The sequence below is a fragment of the Pseudoliparis swirei genome, chromosome 24 (assembly GCF_029220125.1).
Source record: "Pseudoliparis swirei isolate HS2019 ecotype Mariana Trench chromosome 24, NWPU_hadal_v1, whole genome shotgun sequence".
NCBI classification, from domain to species: domain Eukaryota; kingdom Metazoa; phylum Chordata; class Actinopteri; order Perciformes; family Liparidae; genus Pseudoliparis; species Pseudoliparis swirei.
Window position 1 is genome coordinate 29,049,409 of NC_079411.1, and position 10,159 is coordinate 29,059,567.

The following is a 10,159-nucleotide window of genomic DNA, read 5'->3' on the forward strand; positions in this document are numbered from 1 at the left end:
AAAACCGCTCCTACTGCTTCGGTGGTGTTGAACAGTGGGTGTTGACAGCGCCCCCTGCTGGACGAAGCACAACACCGCAGCAATAGATCGGCTTATCAGTGAAGGCTGTGTGTGCAAAGTTATAGACACAAGTTGTGTGTTGTTATTTCTAGTGCAACGACATGCAGTTTGTAGTCCTATTTATTCATTTTCTTGAAGAATTAAAATAAACGTGGAAGGCTGGATTAAGGTTTGTCGACCTGAGGAAAGAAGCTGCTCTGAAGTCTGGTGCTATGCCGAATGACAAACATACAGAAGTGTGTTTGCCAGATGGCAAGCAGACAGAAAACTGTTCACTCGCTCCACGTCAGCTCCATTGATGGAGACAGGTGTGTGTGTGGAGGGAGGGGTGTTCTCATGTTCTTCCAAAGTCTAAAATAGTATATTCATTAACATTTCCGACTCATTTGATGACCACATGTTTATTCAATTGGTGCTGAATGGACTGAGCACTGAATAGACTGTCCTTCACTATACACACACGAAAAACAGCTTTCATCATTTACTTACAATCATTGCATTTAATATTATGCTATCCAAATATTTACACCACCTTTTTCTGCATGTGTACAAAAAAAAAGAGCACATTTTTATTAATCGTGGGTTACCCAAAACCCTCTGAAGACCGGATTAGTCTGCTATTCCATGTAGAGAATACAAAAAGACTTGCGTTGACAAATATTATTTATCAAATCATGGCATTTGAATAACAAAAATCAAGAAAATTAACATTTTCACAGATTAATAAACACTTTCTTTACACAGTGTTTTTCCTTTTTGCGTGACACGTGTAACGGAGACAAGAACAACAGGCTGGACCGAGTCTGTCAAGAAGCTTTGTTGTCTGCTAATTTCCTGTGTTTCTTATTTTCTGCCTTGTGGTTTGTGTGCTTGAAAAGGTTAAATATTAATTCAGGCAATGAGTGTTTTGGGAACTTTAAAAAGGCCCAGCTGTATATTTTATGAAGATATTTTAATATTCTCCACAGGGAAACGTATTAGATGTTCCTCAGTCACATTTCCACCAATCCTCATCCAGGTTGTTTGGTTTCGATGACCTGCAGACAGCGCGGCCTGCACAGCGGCTTGTATTTGTAAAGAGAGGGCGACCCGCTGACGCTCTGAGGGAGCAGGCGTCTCGTCTGAGCCTCGACCTCTGGATAGACGCTCGCGGGCGGGCCGCGGGGGTACGGGAAGGAGGCGGGAAAGTAAAGCCCGGGTCCGAGGTGGGGCAGGTTCGCGGGCGGAGGCGGGTACGACGGACAGATCCCCGGAGAGTACGCCGGCGTGACCGGCGGAGGAGACGGCGTAAAGAAAGCGTAGGCCGAACTCTGAGACGACGTTTGACGAGCGGCGGCGGCGCTTTCCTCGGAGTGCGGTCCGCTCGCGGCGCCCTCCTGCAAGGCGCCGCTCCGGCCGTAGTCGACGCCCTCGTACGGCCGCACTGCGGTCGTGTCGCCCGGAGCGCCGTAGGACTCTTTCTTCTTGTAATATTCCCGATTCAAGGGGCTGAAACTAGATCGGCTCGACGATGACGATCTGCTGTGCGGCGTCGGGGAGAACGCTCGCCTGGCGTCCCGCTCCCCGCTCCTCTTGCGAGGGCCGTCGCTGTCCTTCTTGCCGTACAGCCGCTCTTGGATCCGATCGGACATTTGGCCGAGTTCCTCGGATCCAAAGTTCATGCCGATGGCCTGCAGGACGTCCTGCATCTGCCTGCGCTTGTGCTCGTCTTCGGGCGTCGGCCTCCTCTCCGCCGAGGGAGACCCGGACCTGCCGTCGGCCCTTTGCAGAGACTTGTCGTCGGACGGCGAGCGCCCCGTCGGGCTGACGGACCGGCCACGACGACGCTGCGAAGAAGAAGAAGGAGGAGGAGGAGGAGGAGGAGCCGGCCTCTGGGCTCCGTCGCCCTCGCTCCAGTGGCCGGTGCTCTGGCGGCTCACCTGCTGCCCTCCGGCGAACCCGGCGGACCAGGGATGATCGGCGCTCACGAAGGAGGTCGTCGAGCGCGGCCGATCCCCCGCGGAGGTCTGAGTCACGATCTTGGTGAGCGTGGCGACGTTCACGCCCTTGTTGAGCACGTTGAGGAAACGCTGGAAGCCAACGGCCAACTTCTGCACGGGAGCGGCGGGACTTTGGTCGGCCTGGATTGGAACACACAGAGCAGCCGCATGGAAACACCTTCTGCATGACTCGTTTTGACCAATACATGAGGAGACTAGAACGGGCACTCGGTAGAGCGCATACCTTCGCATATCACAAGATTGGGCATTGAATTATGAACATTTTGGCATTAGTTGCATGCCAATTGGATAAAAATTGACCGTGCTATGGTAAAAAGAAGATTTTGACCTCTTAATGACCTTGACCTTTGACCCGATCGATTACAAAATATAATCAAATGGTCCCCGGATAATAACCAATCATCCCACCAAATTACATGCGATTCGGTTTAATACTTTTTTAGTTATGCGAGTAACACGCATACAAATAAATAAATAAATACACGCGATCAAAACATAACCTTCCGCATTTTCAATGCGAAGGTAAAAATGGAACTACCACCTCCGATACCATGCAGAACCACCTGTGTTCTTATGGGTACTGTCGCTAAATAAGTTTCACTTCTCACTGACGATGAAGGAGATGAACTCACCGGTCCACACGAGTCTTTGAATGGAAACCGTGGGACGTGTTGACGGTGATCCTGGTCCGCGGCGGGGCCGTCGCTCCTCAACTTGGGTTTGACATAACTCTGTTTGATATGAGGGGAGATTGGATGAAAGTACATTTAAAAATAAGCATTCACAATACTTTAAGTAGCACTAATACATTATGACGAACCATCAGGGTAGGAAATGTACCTATTTTTTAGGGGGCAATGTTTGCCCCCGCTTAATAAAACCCAGGCGCATAAAAAAAGAAATTGGGGGCACTTTTTGAAACTTGTGAAATAACATTAAACCTTTATTCAAAAATAATAAATATACTTATTTAGGCTTACAGGATATGAGCAATTGTCATAAAAATGGCAATAATAAGACTATTAGGCAGTAGTCTATAAATTCAAAGTGTTTTCTTAGATTTCTTGAAACAAAAAAACTAAACAGAAAACATAAATCAGATCATCATATTACATTTTATTCTTCTAACATATTTCTTAGTTTTTTTTATAATTCAAAATTATATTTATAGATTTGTTGTGTGTGTGCCTACCGAGTCCAGGCAGTCCAGACACAACAACTATTACATTATCTAAATTATGGGGCATTTTTTCGCCTCTCCTCGTGATTTCAGGGGCAACATTATATTTTATATTTCTTCGGGGCAGTTTTGCCCTCCTGTGTTTCCAGCGCCGCTCACCTGAGAGCGATCCGGGGATCGTTTCCTCTCCTGCGATCCGTCTCGGCTCCTTTCGCGAGCCGCTCTGTCTTTGAAGTACCCGGCCGACTGTCTGGAGTCGTCGTGTTGCTGCCTGTAGGTGAACTCCTCCTGCGCGTATTTGTGTCTGGAGTCTTGAGGTGTTTTCCTGTACTTGAAGTCCTCTTCCTGCGGCGGCATTTGTTTAAAGTCCTTGTGCGCGTGAGAAACAGTCGGGCGACGTCCCGTCTGCGTCGTCCTCGGACTCCAGCCTGTATCCTCTCTCGTCTCTGTCGTCCTCTGCAAACCTCGGCCGTTTCATTTCAAAGGCGCCCCACTCGGACGAAGACGCGCGTCTTCTCGTCGAGCTCGTCCTCGTCGAGCTCGTCCTCGTCGAGCTCGTCCTCGTCGAGCTCGTCCTCGTCGAGCCGTACTCTCTCCCCCTGCTCGTCTTCTCTCGGCCGCCGTGTCCGTTCCCTCCGTGTTTCTGATGGGGCTCCTTCGGGGCGTCTCTGTGAGGTTCGTGCCGTTCTTCCCGCCTGTGATCGTAGTCGCCCCACGGCCTTGAACTTCTGTCGCCGTACGGCCGCCTGTTGCCGTACTCGGACCTGTCGGGCTGCATGATCTCACAGCGGCGGAGTGGACGTCAAAGCCTGCAACAACAACAACATGACAGAATGAAATTTAGCTTGAAAATGGAAATGCAATACAGAGATAATAAATCACTTATGATATGATATATAACTTTATTCGTCCCACAGTGGGGAAATTTAAAAAATCACATCAGCGGTGCACATCAGAGCATTAATACAAATAATTATAAAACACAAAACTAAATACTAAAAACTAAATACTTCACACACACATATATACTGTATATTTATATGTATATATACATATATATACACAGTATATATATATATGTGTGTAAATACATATATACTGTATATATATATACGTGTGTAAATACATATATATAATTAACTAATAACTATTCATGTTTATTCCTTTAAACACTTATATAAATGTTTATTCTTTATGTGCAAATCCATCTGTTTATATTAATTATTTCAAACTTCTCCATGACTTTTCCAAAACTTTTATGATTTAAGATTTTTTCCATGACTTCGCTAGGCCTGGAAATGACCATTTTAAAATTCCATGACTTTTCCAGGTTTTCCATGACCGTACGAGCCCTGAAAGGTGTGTCGATGTCCACGATTGTCTTCAACTACAGGCAGTGAAGTATCTGCCGCCCAGTGTTGAGTCCGCACTGACCTCCATAAAGAGGCCAGCTGTGGCCTCCTATCTCACGTCAACATGCACTCTGCTGGCTGAGGAGGATCTCCCTCACGTTAGTTCGCTTTAGCTTGTATTAAATTAATAAATAGAAAAAGTACAATTTATCATCATCGTGGAAAAAAAGGGTGTTTGGATTGTTTACATCCTGAATCGGAATCTCTCGTCCAGCTCCAGGTTGACCGTTCTCGTTAGCAACAATCACTCCAGCGTTGGCTCGCGACCTGTCGTCCTCTCACCTTTTTCCGTTGGACGACTCCACTTTCTTTCTTTCAAGGGGTGGACGGGGGGGTGAACGCTGAAACTAGACTCGGAAATACGATAATGTCTTGACTACAACAATTTTTGTAAACACTTGGCTAACATTTATAGCCAAGTTGGTGCGCCTCGCTCACCACCAAGCCGTTTGGTTCCCTCACACACACAGTAACAGATAATTAAACTGCCGCCCCCTCCTGGATGGAGTGTGAACAACAACACATAATCTTCTTCTTTGAGTATAGGCGGCTGGTACACGAGTTTATCGGCTCACTAGCGCCGCTTATTGGACTGGAGGGCCGAGCAGCAGACTTTATGCCACAGGGGAAATTTATGGAGCCAAATCCAGGTCAATAGTTTTGTACGTTTAAAAAAAAGAAGATTTTAAACTGAAAATGAAATGTTTGGTCTTGAACATAAATAAAATCAACAATGTATTTAAAAAATATATATAATTGTATGCAAAGTGTGGTTGATATCATTAGGATTCAATTTTTCAGAAAAAAAAGAAAGAATCTAAATTATATTTAGACCAACACTACTTCAACGTTCCAGACCAACACATGAATTTTCAGGTTCAAATCTTTTTTTCAAACGAACAAAAACTACATAGAAATACACCCATAAATCTGCAAATAATAGCCCATTATGGCTGCTGTTATATAGCTCCAGGAGATTCTGGTTCAAGAAATATGTTATTTAAATAGAGCTGAACATATAGACATAGTGTGTAACTCTCCATCATCCTGTCTTCACAGAATGCACTTTGACACATCACACAGGTGTAAATCATCAAATGAATGTCCGAATGCCTTTTAGAAGTTTGAGTTTCAAGTGCATGGTAACTCACTGTCATATTGTCATGACTCGAATGGGACACTTGAATACCATTTTCACATTACTCATGATATTACTTATGGTGTTTTTGTAGTTTGGCCAACTTGAAGAAATGTTGCTTTCTTGATTTACTTTGTTCTAAATTTTAAATTCACTTTTTGTAAGTCGCTTTGGATAAAAGCGTCTGCTAACTGACATGTAATGTCATGTAATGATGGAATAGTAGGATTGAGACGTGTTTCATTGTTAATGTTATGCTTGTGTATGGCTTACAGCATTGTTTAAGTCTGGACAGAGGGCTGACACGTAGACGTACTCCAGCGTGACCGACCCCAACAGCCTCTTACACAGTGAACAGGAAGCTCACACAGAACAGAGGATGCACATTCTTTAATCGATCTTTTCCAACCCGATCATTTGCAACAAGCAACAAAGTGTTAAACAAAAGCCACGCGTCACACAGCTCTCTGTGTGGAGACTACATCCTCACTAATGAAGTGCACTCCTTGCTCCCTGGGTGAAGCACATGTTACATTTAGTCTGTGTTAATGATGGATGATGTGTTGTGAGGCAGAGCCGATCAGATGAGGAGCGTGAGGTGTTATTAACCGGGGCTCTTCCACTAGAGTCCACCAGAGGGCGCTGTGACAAACAACAGTTAAACAGCCCTGAAGAGCTCCATCACATTTACACACTGGGCTTTTTCTATATTTGCATGCCAAAAAACAACAACTTCACAACATTTAAGTTCTCATAAGCGCTTCAAAATCTTTTTTGATCTTACTGCCTAACTGTAGAAAAGCTCTTACTCTCTTGTTGTACGTGCTTTACCCGTAGAACAGTCAAATAAATGCTGGGAAAGAAACAAACACACAAGATACCTGTTACAATACTGCAGGATCACGTCTGGAGTTCAGCTGTAACGTTCATTGTGATGAGTGACTGGTCTCAGGTAGGAGACACGCCCTTTAAATCTATACATATAAATCTAAGTCTGTACCTGGACAGTCTGTTCTTCAATTGTGTTGATGTTTACAAAGTGTTCTTAAGTTATGCAAGCCACCACCATAAAGCTCAACTCGTCCTACTTTTAGACATGCTACAGGTTCATGAGCTGACCCGATGCATTCTTTGATCCAGAGTGCCAGTGAACGTCTATCATCATAGTATCACGACGTTACATAATCCCATCTGCAGTCTAAAGGTGCGTTCACACCAAAAGCAAAACGAATCCCATGAAGAGTCAACGTACAGACGCGTGTGGCTGCGATAGAAGCCATATTTTCCCGGGCGGCGCGTTTGGGACGTTTGGGGCGACGCGATGTGGGCGGCGCGTTCACAGCGGCGCAATTTTCGCCCGGAGTTGAAATATTTCAACTTTGAGGCGTCATCTCGCAACTCGGCCAATCGGCTCTTGAGTTCTCTCTCGTCGCTGGAAGCGGAAGTCTTCCAGACGTAACAGTGACTTCATCGGTGAAAGTGACCGAGCTGAGTGAGCCTACGGGTGATGTCATCAACCCAAACACGAGGGCGTCAGTGTGTGGGACGTCCACAACAAGTATAAAGCAGAACTAGTGGTGAGTTATTCTGGTGGATGGAGGAGATGATAACGGTCGTTACGGAGACGAGACGCGGAGATAAGCCCCGCCCCTCGCGGAGCGTCTCGACGCTCATGGCGAGAACACGGTGAACGGTCGAGCGAGTGAACTCACGCGTTTTGGGCGACGCGAACAATAGTTTTTCTTTTGGTGTGAACGCACCTGAACGTTTTCTCCTTGAACAACCTTGAACCCGTTGGTGAGCCCCCCCCCCCCCCCCCCCTCACTGGTACAACTTGATTTCTGTGTCCACGGAATCAAAGAACAAATCCCCCAATTCTTCTCCCGAGATCTCTCCACGCAGCACGGCCGAGATCTCGCCGAGACACTGAGACTCCAGCTCCCGGAGGATCTGGAAGACGCCCTGAAGAGAGGGAAACACAACCGTCACCTTCTGGGAAACCACGAGGGCCCCAAACCACGAGGGCTCCTTTCATCATGTTTACACGTGTACCTTTTTAAACATGCTTTTCTTTTGTTCACATGTGTACATATCAGTATATATGTTACTGGGTAAGAGTAAATGAAGATGGCACACGGAAAAAATAGAAAAATTTCAGGTCCGAATTGAAAAAACAAACTTTATATGTACTTTATATATACATTATATGTTTAGAATGAGGCAGTTGAAAGGTTTAAAACTCTCACAAATCTTATTAAAAAGAGAAGCAGAGCAAAGTTACAGAGGTTTTATTTTATTTTTTAAACTAAAATGTGTCAAAGCGGCCATTTTGGTAGCCATTTTGGCGGCCATTTTGGCAAATTTAGATTTGAATTTTCTCATCTAACAAACCATTTATTTTCACTTCTATGTTACTCATGATGTTCAATATATCCAAATACAGCATTTTACAACTTAAAAAAAGAAGGTATATGAATAGTATTGAGCATGTATTTGTTGTTTAACTCCGTCGTCTGGATGCTGACCGGCTGCCGAGTGGAAAACAGACTTCACAGAGACGTGACGCTCGGCCTCGGGGCCTCGGGGCCTCGGGGTCTCGGGGCCTCGGGGCGTCGGGGCCTCGGGGCCTCGGGGCGTCGGGGCCTCGGGGCGTCGGGGCCTCGGGGCCTCGGGGCCTCGGGGCGTCGGGGCCTCGGGGCGTCGGGGCGTCGGGGTCTCGGGGCCTCGGGGCCTCGGGGCGTCGGGGCCTCGACGATGTCCACAATGTCTGATGTTCCACATTCCTTCTGTGGCCCTCGCCTCTCTTTTAATATCCAGTTATTATATATTAATAATAAAAATAATATGATATATTAATAATAATATAAGACGTGATTCGGCTGAGAGGCCGAATGGAAACGGACACTTTGACTCACAAACCTCCTGTGAGGTCGTCACCATGGAAACGGCTCTGAATGAGTACTTATGGTCGGCTCCTGTTTAGTCTACACTCGTGTGTGTGTCTCGTGTGTGTGTCTCGTGTGTGTCTCGTGTGTGTCTCGTGTGTGTCTCGCGTGTGTGTCTCGCGTGTGTGTCTCGTGTGTGTCTCGTGTGTGTCTCGTGTGTGTCTCGTGTGTGTGTGTCTCGTGTGTGTCTCGTGTGTGTCTCGTTTGTGTGTGTCTTGTGTGTCGTGTGTGTATTGTATGTGTTTGTATGTGTGTGTCTTGTGTGTGTGTCTTGTATGTGTGTGTGTGTGTGTCTTGTGTGTGTGTCTTGTATGTGTTTGTATGTGTGTGTCTTGTATGTGTGTGTCTTGTATGTGTGTGTGTGTCTTGTATGTGTGTGTGTATTGTATGTGTTTGTATGTGTGTCTTGTATGTGTGTGTGTGTGTGTCTTGTGTGTGTGTCTTGTATGTGTGTGTGTGTCTTGTGTGTGTGTCTTGTATGTGTGTGTGTGTCTTGTGTGTGTGTCTTGTATGTGTGTGTGTCTTGTATGTGTGTGTGTATTGTGTGTGTGTCTTGTATGTGTGTGTGTATTGTATGTGTTTGTATGTGTTTGTATGTGTGTATCGTGTGTGTGTGTCTTGTATGTGTGTGTGTCTTGTATGTGTGTGTGTATTGTATGTGTGTGTCGTGTGTGTGTGTCTTGTGTGTGTGTCTTGTATGTGTGTGTGTGTGTGTGTGTCAGTGCCCACCGGGTTGGTCTCCATGGCGACCAGCGCCCCCTGGTGGGCCTTGTACAGCTCGTGTCTCCGGTCCACGCGGCTCTGGAAGCGAGGCCGCTGCCGGATCGGGTCGTCCGGGCCGAACTGCGGGGAGACCACCCCCGGCACGGGAATGGTACAGTCCGAGAAGACGAACGGCTTGAAAATAGACCTGCGGGAAAGAGAAACACCGTCATGTTGGAGGTCAGAGAGCAGCTCGACTTTAATAAAGCGGTGTGTGTGTGTGTGTGTGTGTGTGTTGGTATTTGTTTTAATTGTTTTCATGTATGGTAGTCTGGAGGGAAATAGAGCAACACATTTTCCATATTCTTGAATTCAGTCGTGTAGTTTTTAACATCTAATCTGAATGACTTTTTATTTTATAAAACATCTTTTTAAGATGATTAAATATGAGTTTCTCTGCAGAGCAGCAGCGGTCCATCAGCTGCTCCTGTGGGACCATATGTTGTTTTTTTACATTACACGTCATTACATTACATTTAGCTGACGCTTTTATCCAAAGCGCCTTACAATTAAGAGTCTTGCTCAAGGGCGGGGATTGAACCGCCAACCCCCAGATTGAAAGACAGACCTGCTAACCGCAGACACACAGTCGCCTCACAGCTGGAGCTCCTCCTGATGGATCCCACCGGAGCAAGAGGACATCGGATTCCCCATCGAGGGTG

At 46.1% G+C, this 10,159-nt stretch overlaps 2 protein-coding genes across 5 annotated transcripts in view; both read right to left on the minus strand.

Moving 5' to 3' along the window:
- Positions 1-445: 445 nt before the first annotated feature.
- Positions 446-5,106, minus strand: LOC130190071 (serine/arginine repetitive matrix protein 1-like). Its single transcript, XM_056409259.1, has 4 exons — positions 4,935-5,106; positions 3,400-4,049; positions 2,693-2,791; positions 446-2,180 (listed from the first exon to the last, which is right to left on the minus strand). Exons 2-4 carry the CDS (start codon positions 3,595-3,597, stop codon positions 1,071-1,073), a joined length of 1,407 nt encoding a protein of 468 aa, XP_056265234.1. The 5' UTR covers positions 3,598-4,049; positions 4,935-5,106; the 3' UTR covers positions 446-1,070.
- Positions 5,107-6,165: 1,059 nt separating this feature from the next.
- Positions 6,166-10,159, minus strand: part of scrn2 (secernin 2) — a 51,133-nt gene continuing 47,139 nt past the window's right edge. For all 4 annotated transcript variants that reach the window (XM_056408865.1, XM_056408867.1, XM_056408869.1 and 1 more), the window contains 2 exons: positions 9,465-9,645; positions 6,166-7,752 (listed from right to left, as the gene is read on the minus strand). In XM_056408865.1, coding sequence (XP_056264840.1) covers positions 7,612-7,752; positions 9,465-9,645 — 322 coding nt within the window. In that variant the 3' untranslated portion in view covers positions 6,166-7,611. The remainder of the gene's footprint in view (positions 7,753-9,464; positions 9,646-10,159) is intronic.

Excerpts from the sequence above, each read along its gene's own strand:
- LOC130190071 (XM_056409259.1), bottom strand. The coding sequence starts at position 3,597 with ATGCCGCCGCAGGAAGAGGACTTCAAGTACAGGAAAACACCTCAAGAC. Across the intron at positions 2,792-3,399 it reads GATCCCCGGATCGCTCTCAG|AGTTATGTCAAACCCAAGTT; the intron begins GTGAGCGGCGCT and ends CATATCAAACAG. Across the intron at positions 2,181-2,692 it reads TCAAAGACTCGTGTGGACCG|GCCGACCAAAGTCCCGCCGC; the intron begins GTGAGTTCATCT and ends GTTCCAATCCAG.